The sequence below is a fragment of the Phascolarctos cinereus genome, unplaced genomic scaffold (assembly GCF_003287225.1).
Source record: "Phascolarctos cinereus isolate Bilbo 61053 unplaced genomic scaffold, phaCin_HiC Scaffold_5;HRSCAF=322, whole genome shotgun sequence".
Classification (NCBI taxonomy): Eukaryota; Metazoa; Chordata; class Mammalia; order Diprotodontia; family Phascolarctidae; genus Phascolarctos; species Phascolarctos cinereus.
In genome coordinates this window covers 188,200,838-188,219,561 of record NW_027555958.1, presented here as the reverse complement: position 1 = coordinate 188,219,561, position 18,724 = coordinate 188,200,838, and the positions used below count along the sequence as shown (strand labels likewise).

At 36.0% G+C, this 18,724-nt stretch overlaps 1 protein-coding gene across 2 annotated transcripts in view; it reads right to left on the bottom strand.

Moving 5' to 3' along the window:
* PHIP (PHIP subunit of CUL4-Ring ligase complex) overlaps positions 1–9,528 on the bottom strand; it is a 199,422-nt gene extending 189,894 nt beyond the window's left edge. Inside the window, exons 1-4 of one of the 2 annotated variants that reach the window (XM_020975528.2) lie at positions 9,038–9,528; positions 8,872–8,930; positions 8,687–8,716; positions 8,422–8,481 (exon numbers count right to left, since the gene is read on the bottom strand). In XM_020975528.2, coding sequence (XP_020831187.1) covers positions 8,422–8,481; positions 8,687–8,716; positions 8,872–8,930; positions 9,038–9,077 — 189 coding nt within the window. In that variant the 5' untranslated portion in view covers positions 9,078–9,528. The remainder of the gene's footprint in view (positions 1–8,421; positions 8,482–8,686; positions 8,717–8,871; positions 8,931–9,037) is intronic. The other variant, XM_020975529.2, reaches the window with a different exon arrangement.
* Between the last annotated feature and the right edge of the window lie 9,196 nt (positions 9,529–18,724).

Here is an 18,724-nt window from a genome sequence, read left to right as displayed (position 1 = left end):
CTACAATCCACTGATTTTTCTGTCCAACGGATATTCCTAAATCACAGACCTGACCATAACATTACCCTACTCAAGAAGGATAAACTATAAACTCTTCTTGATATTTAAAGCACTCTATAATCTGATCCTCCCCATCTACCATGCTACATTCCAACCAAACTTTTCTAATGCAGTTAACCAGATCACAATATTTCATCTCTTGCCTTTTCAGTCGCACCTCTGCCTCCAGCTCCTTAACGTCTGTCAAAATATAACTCCACTGCTACCTCCCACAGGAGACCCTTGCCTGATCATCCTGGCTATCACCAAAGTTTTTGCTAGTATCTTCTCTATACTTACTTATGTGGATTACATCTTACTCCTCTCCCATGCCCCAGCAGAATCTGAGCTCCTCTAAGGCAGATCTATTCTGCTTTTTTTTATCTTTGATTCTCCAGCACCTACAACAGTGCCTGGCACATAGTAGGTGATCAATAAATGCTTCTGATCTGAATTAAGAGACCTTTCTAATGTTCTAAACTGCAGCACATACTTAAAAAGTTAAACTTTATTATTTTAGGCAGCTCTGATATATAACTTTTAAATGTTTTTAAAGTAAAGTGCTTTATATATATATTACATGATACAGGATTCACAACTCTATAAAGCAGGTATTACAAGTCTTATTCTCATTCTTACAGATAAGGAAACTGAGGCTGGGAGAGATCAAGTAATTTTATGTCAGATGCAAGAGTCAAAACAAAGTCTTCCTGACCCCCAAGTTTGGAACTTTTATCCCCTATCTAGAAATAATGTTGGAAAGAAATGATTTTCAATGGTTAAATGATAACATTTTCTCACTGTTCTCCCAGCATTTCAAACAAGCACTTGTTAAATACTTATCATGTGTCAGGCACTATGTTAAATACAGGGCATAAAAATACAAAAGTGAGATGGTCCTTGCCAAAACAAACAAACAAGAAAACACCTTACGTTCTATTAAGATGGCAAGAAAGATTTTTTAAGAATCATTAGGGTACACATTACATAGAAGTACTATGAACAGAATCTTGAAACTCAAGCTCGTATAAGAAGTCACCTAGCTAACTCCCTATTTGAAACATGAATCCTCTATAGTACTCTTAAGTATACAGTATAATATATAATATAATATAAAAGAATATAATCTCAATTCTTAAAACTCCAGTAACAAGAAAACTAATTACTCAGGAAATGCAAACAACTTTTATATAGTTATAATTGTTATAAAGTTCTATAATATCTCTCTGCAATTTTTAGCTTTATAATTTCTACTATAGCTGCTAATTTGGATCTGTGGGATGAAGCAGAACAAGTCTAGTAATTCTTCTGCATCATAACCTTAAAGACAAATACAGTGACCTTCCATGGTCTTCTTTTCCCCAACAAATAGCCTCAGTTCTTTCCATTGGTCCTTGTTATCATATACTTTCAAGTCCTCTCATCATCCAGCTTGTCAATATCTCTCAATAAAACAGTTAAGTCCATAACTTGGTATAATATTCCAGATGTGGGCTGGACAGGAAAAGTGTGATGAATATTTGTCTGAAAAAGATGCACTGAGGTTTATTTTCCAAACTGTCAGATGTTTGATAATCTGAAAAAAGTCATTATCAAGGAAAATATCTCCTTTCCAAGTTAAATAATCTTTGCCTAAGTGATACCCAAATGCCAATCTGACAAGTAAATTATCCGAAAACTTGATTCATGCTGTTCTGTTTTTTATTTTCTAACTACATCTATTGGCAAAGTTATATTGTTTAATACTACTTTTGGTTTAAAATGGAAAAGCCTAAAAACATTTACTTCAGCATTTCAAAAATTAAATAAACCAGTCAGTTTTATTTTCATTAGTTTCAAATGCAAATCACATACTAAAAATAATATCTCACAGAAAATGTAAAATCCATTTTGGCAAATCATTACTACATATATTTAAGGACCAAATTTATTTAGAATTTATTATTTCTGTGGACAAAAACTAAGTAAACTAAAGCTGAATAAAAACAGAAAGTGATCAATATCTCCACCTCTCCCCCCCACCCTTCCACCCCCATCCAGCTCTGCCAGAACCATGGATAGTACAGATATATGATCCAAGTAATGATCTCGAACATCCACGGAGTCATTCCTGTGACAGTAAAACTTTGCTGGAACAGATGAGCAGTTGCTGGACCATTCTTGATTATTATTAAAACATCAACCTCTTCTCTCTTTTTCCTTTCTCTTGTACCCTCTAACAAAATATCTGCCATCCATCTTGCTATTAATGGAGGGAATGATTAAACAGGTTTTTAAATACTTGATAAATTAGTATTTGATAAATAATCTTGGTAATTGCTTTATTTCAGTAATCCTTAATTATGAGACATTATAAAGGAAAATATACTGAATTACATTCTTTTCAATTCTTAAAATTCTATACATAAAATCCTCAAATTATATAGTGCCTAAAATACTCCACATATACTGCTGATACGTATTTTAAATACTGAATTAAGTTGCTTTTACACAGTTATCTACTATTTTGTCAGCAGCATCTTCTCTGAAAGCAATGTAAACTACAATCTAGCTAGAAACTTCCAAAAGTACTAACAATATCACTCTGGTTTCCAAAATTTTAAAGCATAAAATTTCTAACATTTCTAAGGATCAGCATATCGATTTTAAAAATATGATACTATGAAAAGTACTGACTCAGTAGATTAAATAATGTACAATATAACAGAAAAGAGCACAGCTTAGAACCAGATAGGAATAGGGAGTACACCTGTGATTTCACTGGTATAAAGAATTCCCAGGTGAGAAAACAGCTACTTACATATAGAGAGTTGTTTAAAGAAAGCACTGACAATAATTTAATAATTATAAGATAATAATTTATCCTGGGTTACACAATTAGCATATATAAAAGATGAGCTTGAACCCAGGTCTCCTTGATTTCTACACTAGTTCTCTAGCCACTATACCAACTGCTGGGTGTCCAGTTTCGGTACAGAAAATCTATGTTTAAATTCCACCTCAAACAATTACTACACAAATCACTTTACCTCTAAGAGAATGTTTCTTGTCTATAAAACAGGGATATTAATACCTCAAGTTATCTGCCTCAGAATTACTTTGGAAAAAAAAAGTATTCTGTAACGATTAAAGTACTATGCAAAAGCAAGTTATTATTATTTCTAAAAAAATCCATTTTAAGGTATATTTAATTAGTAGTCTTATGTATATTAAAAGAACACTGTAACATACATGCTTCTCTATAAAATAAGATTCATTTAACGAAGCTCACAGTAACTTGTCTAAAACGTTAGCCAATTTAGATATCAACATCAGGAAAAGATAATCACTTTCCAAGAACATCACAAATTGAATTTAACTGGAATTTTTCTAGAAAAAAAATTCATTCCTTTATTAAATACTAAATTCTGTGTTTACATTTACATAAACCGCAAATGCCAATTAAAAAAACTGGGGGAAGGTAAAACAAAAAGGGGGGCAATATTTGTGCTTTGTATTGTAAGGAAATTCTAAATGATAAATGTTTGATGTTCGTAATACTCACATAACTTACGGCCTCAAAAGATGAACAACAAATTCAGAAACTCTCAACACCAGAAAATTTTACAACAAATTCATTCTAGTTTTGATATAGGTAATAAATGACAAAACCAAAGACACAACACTTGCCCATCAAGAAAGTCTTAAAGAATACAAACTATTATGGTTTTTAAATTTCCAAATCTCTGATGAAAAGGCACCAGACTGCAACAGCAAGATCCTTTTATATAATTCAAACTACCACCTCATGACAACAGCTTTCTACTTATCAAAAGCAAAAAGCTTTAATATCCGTTAATCCACAACACTCACAACTAAATATTTCATGACATAAATTCACTCAGAAAAGTCATAGTCAACATCTTAGTAGTGAGACTAATTTATCTGTGATTCTGCCTGCATCTTCAACTGAATTCTTACTTTCTTCAAGGTTTCTAAACTTTTTTGTACATTATTTTGCACAACCGTACCTCTGATTTTGGGAAATAGCTACACTATAAACATGATTTTAAAAAGTCTAAATTAGTCGTTCTTTATTCTTCAAAGTAGTAATCTGAGTATGTAATAAACATAAAATCTAACTGATCTAAATGTAATATCTAAAAATGGAATACCTTTGAAACACAAACTTGAAAAAGAAGATTCAACACAACACAGAACTTTTAAACTTAAGTAAAAACACATATGAAGATAACATTGGCTGGAGGGTTGGGGGGGAGGAGGTGAAGACTGAGGACACACTTGAGACTACAGGGATGGGGGAAACAACACATGAGTAGACAGAACTTCCCCTGTAGGGTAAAGTCAATTTTCACTCATTTAGGAGTGTACTGGGAATCACAGAACGTGCTTGAATTGTTTGTTTAATGGTGGGGAAGAGCCTAGTTTCTAACAATAAAAATCACCTAGATTAGGATTCTTCAAGCATAAAATGACAAGTCACAACTCCTCCCCTTCAATGAAATAGGTATTTTCTTCTCTATACTCAAAATACTTTAATTCTCACAAACAGACTAGATTAAACATGAAGTTATGACAGAACAAATTCTTTCAGTAAGCTGCCCTACAATAAGGCCTATCTTTTTTTACTAGGGCAATATAAGATGAGAAAATAAAGCCTACTAGTCTAGAGACAATAATTTCTTTTAGTAGACTCAAAGGAAACCAGTATTTAAGCCAATTCTGACTGAAAAATAAAATGTAAGTCTTATAAATATTGTTAAATATAAAATTTAAAAAACTGAAAATCTGGAATGGCAGATTTCCTATCTGAACTTCTTCAGCCTGTATGTAATTTATCAATGCTATATTAAAATTACTTACAATCTTAAACTTAAATCTTTTTAAAAAATCTCAAAATCATTTTAAAACTATAAAGTTGCACAATTCATAGTAAGTTAAACACAAATGTTAAACTCTTAAATTACTTTGATTTTATTTTTGACTACTTATTTTTAGTTTTATTACTGTTCAAAAATCATCAATAACTTACAAAAATTAAACATTTTAACCACCACAAATCTATACCAAATGTAAAGGCATTTACTGTATTTTGTGTACAATTCTAAGTTAACCTTTTTATAACCTGGGATGATGCATTCATACACATACACAAGCACACATATACATAGGAAGAAAACTTTTTTTTAGCTTCAAGATTTAGTACTTTAAAAGTTTTAAGACTCAACACCAAATTAGGTCCTACTACCTGGCAATAGTTCCCCTCAAAGTGAAACCAAGAATAAAGGAGCCTTCCACAAGAGTAGGACTATGTGACTCCAAGAAAATTACTTAATCTGTCAGTGACCCCAGGCCATTCTAAAACTACATCTAGCAGATAAGATGCTGATGTACATTAGCAAAGGAGTTCCTCACTGGGACTTACCTCCATTTATGAAATTGCAGGATTGGTCCAAAAAAATTCAAGAGTACAAACTCTAGTCTAGGAAACTTAATCTCACCTCAGCTACAGAACTAGAAATCTAAAGACAAACATCACTGCATAACCTGAAAACTTGAAAATGATGGTAAACCAACCAGTTTCACTATCCAAACTAACTGAACTAAGTAAATAAAATGAACAGGAAAGAGTATTTCCCTTGCTCTATGCTCGGATCAGGAATTTCTTCCTTTTTCTACATTTGCCCTCAGTTATTAGCCTTGTGTGAGAATTTTTAGGAACACCACTATTTCTGAAGGATCAAAATTACAAGCAACCCAAAGGGCAATTTGAAAGACATATGGAGTACAGAATCTTACCAACATCTTGTCTGTTTAAGGTTGTATAAAGGACATTACTGATGGCATGTATTAATGAAAAATGAAGTAGACTGGTGAAGCAGCAAGAAGATACTTGTACACCTCCAGGATATTAAAAATACCAAAAAACCATGTACTTTTAAGGACACGAGGGAGATCTTTTGATATATGTTACTGGAGGGAAATCACTAAGCATGCCATACATTAAAATGTTCATCATAAACTAAAAATGTTAAGTAATCTAGCCTATAGTAAATTCTTCCTAATCCACCTTCCAAACATTTCAAAAACAAAACGTTTCATTTAAAGTTTTGAAATAGAAGATATGTATTTATATCCAAATTTTAGGGGTTTGAAAGAAAAAAAAATGCTTCAAATAAAGGATATTTATTTTTCATGGATATTCACATTAAACTTGGAAAAAAAACCAATCCTGGATTTTAAGATCACGTATAAAAAATTTTTGAAGAACTCCTAGACCACTGCTTACTCTTTTGGTCATAATTATTGTGATCCAAACAGTTACTATCAATAAAGATTTTTTTAAACTTTAGTATTATATTCAATGTGTGTATTCTATAGTTAATTTCTAATCTGGAATATTTTACATATTTAAATTCGATACTACAACTTCTCTGATTAAGAAAATCACTTTACCTGATAGCATAACTATCATCCTCATCTAGAAAAAACATCACAAACAGTTCTCACCAAAACATCTACAAAATAAAGTTAAATGTTATATTTTGTAGGTAACTTATGCTTTTCATTTTGAGTATACAAGAGTAATCAGGCAATAAGTGAACATAACTTCCAAGATATATAACAAGAATTCACACAAATATTACCCCAGAAATATCAGAAATCCAATAAAAATGAAAACCAAATAACATTCCACCAAACACCAAATATAAGTATATTCAAAAGAGAATAAGTCAAAATCATGCCCTCCCAAGTCAAATCAGAAGCCCTTTTGGTATCTCAATACTTCTCTGGGTAGCAGAGCAAAAAGAAACATTCATGGGAAGTAAACTAAATCTTGAAGAGTACTGGTAGAACACATTTTAAAAGACATTAATGGGTATAGGATTATATCCAAACTCAGGGGGTAAGGGACGGAAATTGTTCCACATTCAGTTTCATATATTAAAGCTGAAACAATGTTCCTCAAAATCAAGAATGGTACCTATTTCTACCACTTTTTGCCTGGGGTTAGGGGATTGGTTATTACTGAATATTCAAAATCTAACATGCATCTTTAATTGCTTCAAAGTTTAAATTTGTGAATGTTGGTTTTTAACAATTTTTAAAGGCTCAAAGAGAACCTAGAGTAATCTAGTAGTGGTTTTATTGGTCAAATTAATGCCTGCACCACAACCGAAAAGAAATAGTAGCTACCGAAAATAGTGGTGAATGACCACAACTTAAGGATTACCTAAATTGGTTGAAATTTTTTTGAGTCTTTGTCCTAAAAGCAAATACCAGGTAACTGAGGAAGGAACAGGGCAAAAGGGTAGGATCCTTTCAGGCTTCCCCTAAAATTACAGTTGTAGAGACTATGGAATGTTCTTTGCAGAGAAAATTGAGAAGCAGATATTTAAAAAAAAAACTTTTGAAAGTCAGAACCACACAATAGAAAAGGATGGGAAATTTTACTAAAGTTTCATCCCAGAGTAAACTTCAAAAGGCTAAAGATATGAACACTTTGGTGACAGCAATATATCAAGTTAAACATGGATATGCACATTCATCATATATTTGCTATATATAACCCACAAATCACATTTATAAATGTATACTGCAATTCTGTCATGGACCAGTAAAAGCTCTAACAGCAAATAAATGTGTGGCTAGCTGGCTGTACTCATCCTACATTTTAATTTCCCCCCAATTTCCCGATTTGAATTTAAGCAAAGAGAAAAAAAAACGAAGCCGGGGTAGGGGGTTGGGGTAAGTAATTTCTTGCAGATTTTATTTAAGCAGAACAGCCTTTTTTCGTGTGAAATGCTAATGCCACTTTGGAATAGTTAAGTCACCAGCTACTGTGTGAAGGAAAAGGGAGAGATAGAGGAGAGAGTGAATCAAGAGCTGGGAAAGAGAGGAGAGAAAAAGGGGAAAAATTAAGAGAGAAAGAAGGGAAAAGGCAGAGGGAGAAAGAGGAGAGAAGCTGAGCTATGTATGTATGCAGCAGCAGCAACAGCGCATGGAGAAATGAGAGCGCGCCCTCCTGGCCGCCTGACTCTCTGGTGCGCGCTCCCGCGTCCGCGCTCTCTCGCGGAAGCGCGCTCTAGTCCCTCCTCCTCCAGCCCTTTCACTGCACAACATTCATGACGTATCTTTATTTCTAGCACATTAACAAAATATCACAAATAAATTGTCCACAGCCCCTCTGATCTTGGGGTGCGGGTACCCCTCACCCCAATCCCGCGCCTGTCCCGTGCTGAGCTCCCAACCCTTCCCGATGCCTTTGAAGCTTTCGCGATTTTTTTAGCCAAGTTTTTGTCCCTGTAAAAAATTGCGGGAAATTCAATTTTTATTTGACTCGGGGAAAAGTTTTTTCGCATCGCGATGGGAATCTCTCACCAGATTCTGGTAGGTCCTGGGATGCTCTTTCCCCGTCCAGTCAGTTCGCCGGGGTAACAGCTGTGAGGGGGAAAACACCCCAACATCAGCCTCTGCTCGACCCCCACCTCCCGGCTGACCCCCACCCCTGAACCCCCCCCCCGCACCGACCCCGGCCCGCCTGGGCCCGCCGCGCCGCCCTCCTCCCCCCGGCGGCGGCAGGGAGCGGCAGCAGCCCGGGCCGGGTGAGCCGCCGCCGAGCGCCGCCGCCGCCGGCTTCTCTTACCTCCTTCTCGGCCACTTCTCGAATCAGCACCTGCAACAACAAAAGCGGGGTGGGGGGACGCTGCTTGGTGGCCCTCCTCGCCCCCCGCCGCCCGCGGCCTCCCTCCCTTCCCCACCCCGGCCCGGCCCCAGCCCCGCGGCGGCGCGCCGCCGCCGCCTCTCGCTCGCCCGCCCGCAGCCCCGTACCTGAGCCGCCTGCTGACAGGGTCCATCTTCCAGGAACCGGGCGATGAGGAAGTAGAGCTCTGTGCGGGGACAAGGGGAGAGGGGAGAGACACAGCTCAGCGCCGGGCTAGGGGCGCTGGGGACGGACGCGCCCCGTGCCAGCGGCTCCCGCAGCCTCCCCACTTACCCGATCGCAGCTCCGAGAGGCCTTTGCTCTCACAAGACATGTTTATTGGTCACTTAGGGGCCACTGGCGGGGTTCCCCCGCCGAGGACGGGAAGCGGGGACGGCGCCGCCGCCTCCCTGCCTGCCCTGTAGCTGTCACTGTGTGTTCCCCAGCCAGAGCCTCAGCTCCACCATTCAACCAACAGCGGCGGAGGAGGAGGCGGCGGCGGAGGAGGAGGAGGAGGAAACAACAACTCACAGGCAGCGGCGGCGGCGGCGGCGGCGGCGGCAGCAACCCGCCCGCCACCTCCGCCACAGAGATCCCTCCGCCTGAGAAAAGAGTCCCTGACGCCGAGCCCGGGCTAAGCTTAGGTCTTGGGGTTTCCTCCCTCCCTGATCGTCGCTGCACGGCTGCTTCCACTCAATTTCAAAAGGGGGTTAAAAAATATAGGGAAAAGTATCCTTCCCCCACCGCAACCTCCCTAGCTTGCGCGCTCACACACACTCCTTTCCCAGGCGGCAGCAGCAGCCTCGCTCGGCCTGATTCCCCGCCTCCCCGCTCTCAAACCGCCCCCCCCAGTAGATCGATTTATTTATTTATTTCCAGTTAGGAGAAGATGTCGGAGCAGCGGCCGTTGGTTGGCTAGAAAACGCTTTCTCTGTGGAGGGATTGATTCGGGGGAGGGACGGATCCGCGGAGGGATATGACGCACACGGAGCCGTAGCACAGGTCTATTCAGCGCCTCTGACTGGGGCTGAGATGGAAGTTAGTTTCAATGTAGCAGAAATAGGAAACAAATGAAGCAAAACTGCCCAGAGAGGGGGGAAAATGCCCCGAGGATGGGTCTCACTCTCACGCGCGCACACACGGCGTGAACACACTCACACAGAAATAACACACACACACACACCACACTCACATTGAACAAACTCAAGATTGCGCTGCCCTCCCTGAGTTGAATGATAGTGTTTGGTTTCTGTCTCTTACCCATGTGCATGTGTATAAATGCTGCGGATTGGCATCTGTGTAAGTCTTGTCCTGCGTTATTTCTGCAGCCTGTGCAAGTGTTGTGTAATTTATTGGAAGTGCTGTATATCGCAATAGAGGCTCAGCCTGCTTTTTGTTAAGCAGTAACATTTTTTTTTTTGCAAGCCCGTTACTTGCTGGAGCTTATCTCTGCATATTTCTTGTATTACTGCCAATGTCTTAAGTACAAATTGTAAAATGGTTGTTTTTGGTGGGTTGTGTGTTTTGTGTGTGTGTGTGTGTGTGTGTGTGTGTGTGTGTGTGTGTTTTGCTTTGATTCTAAGAACGATGCTTTTTAACTCCTTATTTGCACTTAAAATGCTATTTTCATTATAATAGGGCTGGGGGACAGCTAATCAGAGATTTGGTATTTAGGAATTGTTAAGCTTTTCGGAATATTCGCAAGAATAAAATAATGTTAATCTACGGAAAAGCAAAGAGACGTTAATATGTACCTACAGCTGAGCTGGCGGTAATTTAGTGATAAACCAATAACCTAACGAAGGATCTTTAAAAAGTATTATACAGTTTGGCCAATGTATTTAGTGATTAAATGATTTAAATTATGTATATATTGTATTGTTGACTTAAAGTTATGCTAACAAATGACTCCTGATTTAAGGTCGAAACCATTCCTGTTTACGGTTAGGCAAGCAAAGACTTCCTGAAAAAACAGCCCAAAAAGTATTTTTTAAATCCTTTGCAAATTAGTATGCAGTTACTGGGTTTTATATGCTAAATCATTCATCTGAGTTTCGCTGATGAGGATATGGGCCTTGTTTTAAAAAAAAAAAAGAAAACGAACATGGGTGAAATTATTGCAAACAATGGAAAATGCCATTTGTTGGAAAAGAGCAATAAGTAATATTTATCTCCAAATGATTTAAGCACTTTCCAAAAGAGACTGGAGTTAAACATTTGAAAATGAAAGAGATAGATGTTTAAAGAATAAGCATTCTTTTGTTAACATTTAACAAAAGATTCTCCATTAACATTCTAGGTAATAAACAGTATTTTTTATAGGATTGGTTTAAAAGAGTGGAGGTGCTTATTTGTGGGACTAGGACCCCAGAAGCTCTACTGTGGTTTTCTGTATTCTTACCTCAAGCCTTGTACCCAGCCTGGCTCCTAACATTCCTGGTGGGAAACACTTGGTGCTGCAACCGCCCCTCAGCTTCCCTGAAGACTGCAACTGTGTAAGACACTATTAAAACATACAGGGCTGAATATGTATTTGGTGGGGGGCCCGAAAATGAAGCCCTGTGGATACTTGAGTGCAATGATTGCCTTTTATAATTCATTCTGATTATAATAAAAAATGGCTCCAATGACTTGTTATTGTAAAGCCTAAATTATCAGAGTAATAATCATTTATTGATATGCAATGTCCTTTCTTTCAAATACTGACAAGGTATGCATTGTATTATTGTATAAGACATTAATTACTTTTAAACTATTATAATTACTAGCAACCTAGTTCTAGAAGGGATGTTTAAGCTTTAAAAGATGGACATTTTGTGTGCTTTATTGCCATTTTGCTACTTCTGTGATTAACTGCCATATATATTTTGTTCTCTTATTTTTAGGAACTACATACTTAAAATAATCTTAACAATTGATATAGTCCCAATTTCTTTCAAATAAATGCTTCTTTGTAACCATAGATTGTTTTGGGTTTTCAGTTTTTATTAATTGTTTTGCATTAGTCTGATGTTTATTGATGTTTGATTCCACAAGGGAATAGAAAAGAAATGGTGAAAGCAAATATAAAAACACAGAGATTAAAGTTTTCCATATGTATCTTCTTGGTGGTATGTAAATTTAGGAAGATGTTCTAGAAGTTTCAGGTATGTCTTTCCATTTAGGACCTGCAGTTGCTTTTTTTAAAGTCTTCTGATACTTGTGTTCCAAGACCATTTTTTTCTAAGACCATTTTAGGAAAATTAACTTTAAAGTTTTCTGTTGTTTTGATTACCTTCTAAATAACCTTGACACAATTTTTGTCATTCATTTTTTTGAAAATACCTATTTCAAGATATTTTATATTCTGTTATTAAAATGTTTGCTAAACCATGTGGTAAAGCAATACAAAATACATTAAGATCCAGTTCCATTGGAAAAGTTATTATAAAATTAATCTATTCTAAAATAGCTTAGTTTCTAGGTTTAAAATTATATTTTTTATGACAAAAAGATGTGAAATTATTTCTGCTTGGAAGCGGACATTAGAATTTTACCAGTTCCTATAGTAATGAAAATAATTCATTAACTTCTTTTGAATTTCTTCAAAATACAAAACTTATTTCTGAATATTGACCTTAAATACAAGATTCATTTCTATTTTTAAAGTATTACAAATTATGCACGTACTACAAATATACTCTTCTTTTGCACTTGATGATACATTTAATTTGGGGAAATAGCTTATCCTAAAGCACAACTCTATTCATTCCCCTGTCATAAAGACTTAACTGTTACTTTCTCAGCTGTTTCTTTTGCCAAAAGGTTTTAAGTATAAAAGTCAAATTATGACTAAAAAAGATTTTAGCTTATTTTGCTAGTTTAAGGAGGTTACCATTTTTTCCTTCAAACTAATCAAAATTAAAATAACAGTTGTTAAACATACAGGTCTCTTTTATAAGGCTTTTAAAACAAAAGTGGAAATCCCCTGAGTAAAATTACATAATACAACAACTAGCAAAGGCTATCCTTCTTATTGACATGTTCCATATAAGAAAACTTAAAGCCTTATCTAATGAACTGTCTCACTGGAATTTCAAAATTTGCATATAACTCACTATTGGAGGTGTTATTATTATGATAGACTCTGAAAGACTTAAATTCTTAATTTTATTACAAATTTGCTAGAATTATATTTTGTGAAATTTGGCTTCTGGCCTACTTGGATATTTTGGCAAATGAGATTATTTTAGGATTTTTTTTAAACAAATACAAGCCATCAACTTTTAAAAGTATTCTAATTTGAAGGAATCAAGAGTTTCAAAATTCTGTTTTGACTTTTGAAATAAAAGTATAGAGCAAGAAGTGGAGGATAACAGCATTGTCCCTAGAGATGGTTATACCTCCTGACAAGGTCCTGTTCAACAAAGGAAATGTTCAAAACTCCAGTATCTCTTCACTGACCCCAATCTCTAGGTATAGAAGAAGCCACAAGATCCATCTAGTTCATTGTTTTATTCCCACAAAAGGATTACACCCAAGTCAAGCTTGCTAGATCACCTAGAAATACCCCATTTTTAATGAATTTCGAGGAAAGTGTGGGCCACCTTCAATAAACCATTCCATCCTTTAATAATATTCACTATGTGAGAAATTTTTATGTGTAACTAATAATCCTCACATTAAAGTTCAAACTCATTTCCTCCTGTTCTATTCTCACTAATAGTAACTGACATTTTATGTAGTGCTTTAAGGTTTCAAAAAAGTTTAAATATATGATTTCATTTTTGGCATACAATAACTCTGGGATAAAAGTGCTAGAGATAAGGTTATCCCCATTTGGCAGATAAGAAAACTGAGCCTGAGAAAGGTTATGAATTCCACAAAGTCTTTTTGCTGGTAAGGATGTGAAGAAGGGGTTGAACACATCTTTCTGATTCCAGATCCCAAGCTTTTTCTACTAACACTGCCTATTCAATGGAAACTATCAACTTAACAACTACTTTCACATAACCCTTCATATATTTAAAGATGTTTTATTAATTAACTTTTTAGTTTCTCCAGGATCAATAGTTCCAATGCTTTTGATCTTTTTTCATAGGTTTTATTTTCCACAAGAAGTTCAAATCTTCATGAAATGTTTCATATGATGGTTTTCATTCTCTCTTTCACATAAACAGTATACCCAAACACTTTGTTGTTTCAAATCATATAATTACAAAGATTAAAGGACAGAAAACGATTTTAAGACATAGTCCCCTAAGATTTGAAGTGACACAATGGATGACGTAGAAAAAGCTCTTCCAGATGGTAGGAAAAGCAAAGGAGAATTCTGTTACCATGCAATACCATGAGGAGATGCTTGATGGAACCTCAATAGATTATCCTAAACGGGAGGTACAGGAGAGTAACTGGAGGTAGACTCTAGTAGTTTTCTTTTAATTAAAGCATCAAAGTGATTTTAAAATGGAATTTGAGAAATGTATCTACATGACTTCATGCATGCAATGCTGTCCTAACAGTTGGAAACATGAGAAAAAGTAAGAGAAAGAAGAGGAAGATTTAGAATAGAGATCTTAGTGAAAGACCTTAACATAATAAGCATCTAAGAAGAATCCAAGATAAAATGTGCACCAAGGCAGAAGTTTTTATTTGAGGAAAGAATTCAAAGAGCAAGATCACAACCTGTACCTATTTTTATTTCAGTTCAGACTCTTAAATACCTTGAATTGGAATAATATGAGAAATAATAACTAGATTTTATAGAGCACTTTAAGATTTACCAAGTTCTTTACATATGTCATCTAATTTGATCCTCACAACAACTCTATGAGGTAGGTGCTATTTTCCCCATTTGACAGATGAGGAAACTAAGGCCAAGAGAGGTTAAGTTACTTGCCCAGGATCACACAGCTAGTCATGTCAGAGGTAGGATTCAGACTTACTTCCTGACTCCAACTCCCTATCCACAAAAGTAAATTAATTTGGGGAGTATTTTTATTATATTGGCACTCTATACACTGAGTTGAGATCAGTTTCGCTCATAATTATCATGATGATGGATTTTGTGTGAAATAAGCATAGATTTAATCTATATTTTTAGCCTATAATGGTCATTTCTTCCTATGTATTTCTTTGGTAGTGTCTTGATCACACAACATTTATTTGTATAGTCTTGGTTTTTTTTTTCTGTTTATTCTCAGTAGTATAGCCTCAATTATTTCCATGGCCTTTACCACTTGTTTCTACTAAAACTATGGGTATTTTTAAATAAATCTGTGGTGACTTAACAACTAAGTCAACCCTGAAATAATAGCAACTTTTATTTGTATATTACAAAATAGTTGTAAACCCCTTAATATACATTATCTCATTTTATTCTTATAAAAACCCTGTCGTGGATAGGGAAAAGCATAAATTCATGGGATCCTTGATTTAGAGTTAGAAGTTACCTTTGAGGTCATCTAATACAACCTCCTCATTTTATAGAAGACAAACCAAGGACCAGAGATGATAAGCATCTTGTTCAAGGTCATACAGCTAGTAAGGAATGGAGTTGGGATTCTAACAGATCCTCTGACTCCAAATTCGGCTCTCTGAAAACTGAAGAGCAGAGTCTTTAAATGACTTAACTGGGATTGTACATACCTAATACTATTTGTGGGGCTTCTGACCCAAATATTATTGTGTCTTACACCAAGCAGGCACTTAATAAATACTTATTGAATCAAATTGACTTTACACATACAGGCACACATACACATTTAATTTTTCATTCTTAGGCTTAAGTGTTTAAAATGGCAAGGGAGGTGAAATGGTTGCAAACATCCTTTTTAAAAGCTCACCAAAACTTGCCATTTCCACTCAAGTTTACAACAAAACAAAAGTAGATTTAGAATCTCAGAGCAAGGAGAGAAGGCACATCACAAGACATCTGGTCAGTCTGAACACCTGATCTGAGTGATCTCCTCTGTAACATAGCCAACAAATTGTCATCAAGCCTTGGCTTAAGGGGCCAAAGACTGCTTCCCAAGGAACTCCATTTTACTTTTGGGTAGTCCAATTGTTAGGAAGTTTTTCTTTACCACAAATTCTTTTTCCCAACTTTTACCTGCTATTCCTAGTTTTTCCCTCTGGTTCCAAACAGAACAGCTCTAATCCTTTATCCATGTGACAGCCCTTCAAATACTTGAGGAAAGCTATCATGTGTCCACCTAAGTGTTCTCCAAACCAAAAATGCTTGGTTACTTTCAATGATCTTGTTATATCATGATCACAAGACCCTTTAGTATTCCAGTTGCCTCCCCCTGGATACTGTACAGCCTATCAATGTCCTTCCTAAAATGTGATATCCAAAACTGAACGCAATACTTTAGATGTGATCAGACCAAGGCAGAATATACTTCTGTAGTCCTGGACCTTATTGCTTTGTCAATAGGATATACTAGTAGAAAGTATAATTAAAATGTAACCTACTATTTATCTTTAAAATATTTGAATAGAGTCATAAGATCATAAATATAGAGCTGGAAAGGACCTTAAAGGTCTTTAAGCAAATAACCTGATAAGGAATTGAGGATTAGGGAAATTAAGTAGTTTGCCCAAGTTACAAAGAGCTAGGATTAATAGCCAATCAATCCTCTGATTCTAAATTTGACATCTTTCCCAAATGTCCCAAAAGAATTCATCATCTCCATTGCTAGATATTCTTTTTTCTGTTGGTCACGCCATCATCCTTCTAAATACTCAAGTTTGCAACCTCACAATAATCCTCAACTTTCACTGACCCCTCATCATGTCCAATCAGTTAAGTCTTGTTGGTCCTACCTCCACATCTCTTGCATCTGTCTACTTCTCTCCACATCTACCTCACGCTGTTCCCCTTCAAGTACTCTACATTTCAATAAAACTGGTCTGCTTGCTACTCCTCAAAGTCAATATTCCATTTCCTACATCTCTGCTTTCCCACAGACAGTATACCACACGTGGAATGTACTCCTCACTTTTACTTTTAGAATCTTTATCTTTCTTCAAGTCTCAACTCATGTACACAAGACTTTCCCAATCTCCCTGCTTTCTTCCTCCTCATATTATCTTATATTTACTTACCTGTTCATGTTTTGTGTCTGTTAATAGAAGGTAAGCTCCTCAAGGTCTGGAACTAGTCTTTAGTAGTTTTGCATTCCTAACATAGTACCCTGCATATAGTATTCTGATATTACAATGAATCTGTGATCTCATCTATGAGTGTCCTCCCTCCAAAACTGAAGATTATATCTAGGCCTGACAATCCCACACAATTCTAGCCATATGTTCCTATAAATTTACTATAGGAGATCCATCCAATCTGCTTAGGGGCTTTCTCACATTATCTTGACATTGTGTGGACACCAGTGAAGCATGATTGGCCATTTGTTATCCCTTGCCCTCACTGTGTAACTAGTCCATTTTTTCACACACCATACATTTATTTTTTAAATAAGTTTTTATTGATGTCTTTTACTTTTTACATCTTCATAATTTTCTCTTACCCTCTTCAGAGACATCCCATATAATAAATACTATATTTAAAAAAAAGAAAAAGGAAAAAATCAGTACAACCAATCAATGCATTGAAAAAGTCCCCAAAAATGTGCAATATACAACATATGTGGACCTTCCAATTCCACAAAGCAGTAGGTTTGGGGTGTCCTCTTATATTTCTTCATTCAAATCATGATTGATCTTTATAATTTTGACACATTCACTTTTTATTTTTTTGTGTGTGATTGTTCTTCCTAAGTCTATTGCTCCAGTATACTGTTTTCTTGGTTTTGCTTACTTCACCATGCATCTATTAAAATAGATCTTTCCGTGCTTCTCTTTTTTCATCACATTCATCACTCCTATAGCACAGAAATGCTCTGTTATATTCAGGTACCACAATTTGTTTAGCCATTCCTCAATCAATGAGCATCTACTTTGTTTCCAATTCTTTGCTATTATGAAAAGTGTTGCTATAAATATTTTGGCATATGTGGGGACTTTCTTCTTATTAATGACTTCCTTGGGATATAAGCCCAATAATGTACAGTAGTCCCTGGTTCAAAGAGCATAGACACATTAATCACTTTATTTATGTAACTCCAAATTGCTTTCCAAAATGATTGTACCATTTTACAGCTCCACCAACAATATATTAGCGTGCTTCTCATCCTACAACCCTTCCAACACCAACTCTTGCCATTTTTTTGTAATCTTTGCCAATCTACAAGGTGTGAGGTGAAACTTCAAGGTTGTTTTAATTTGCATTTCTCTTATTATTGGTAATCTAGAAAATTCCTTCATTTGGCTGTGAATATTTTGCAATTTTTCCTTTGAAAACTATTTCTTTATGTCCTTTGACCAGCTGTCTATTATAGAATGTCTATTAGAAACACACATGCATATATACACATATGTACAAATATATGTATGTATGTGTAGTTTATATATATATATATTGGATAATGATACCTTGATATCCAAGGATATCCATTCTCCTTGTATCAGTAAATTTGATCCAAAGATTCTTTTTTCCCCATTGGACCTCTTTTCTTCTTATCCTAGGTGCATTAATTTTGTCTATGCAGAAGCTTGTAATTTTCATGTAATCAAAGTTTTCTATTTTATCTCTTGTAATTGCCTCTATCCCTTGGTTGGTTAAAAATATATATCCTACTCATAGATCTACTTCTCTTCTAACTTTTTTATCATATGATTTTTTAGTATTAAGGTCAAGTGTCCATTTGGAATATGATACAAGGTGTTGATCTAAGCCCAATTTCTGCCACACTACTTTCCAGTTTTCTCATCAGTTCTTATCAAATAAGGAGTTTTTCCCTGGGTAACTTATGTTTCCCACTTCATCAAACACTGGGTTACTGAGTTAAATTGTTTCTGATTCTCTTTCATCTGACCTATTCTATCAACTTATCTGTTTTTTTAACCAATCCAGATGGTTTTCATGACTGATTATAATAT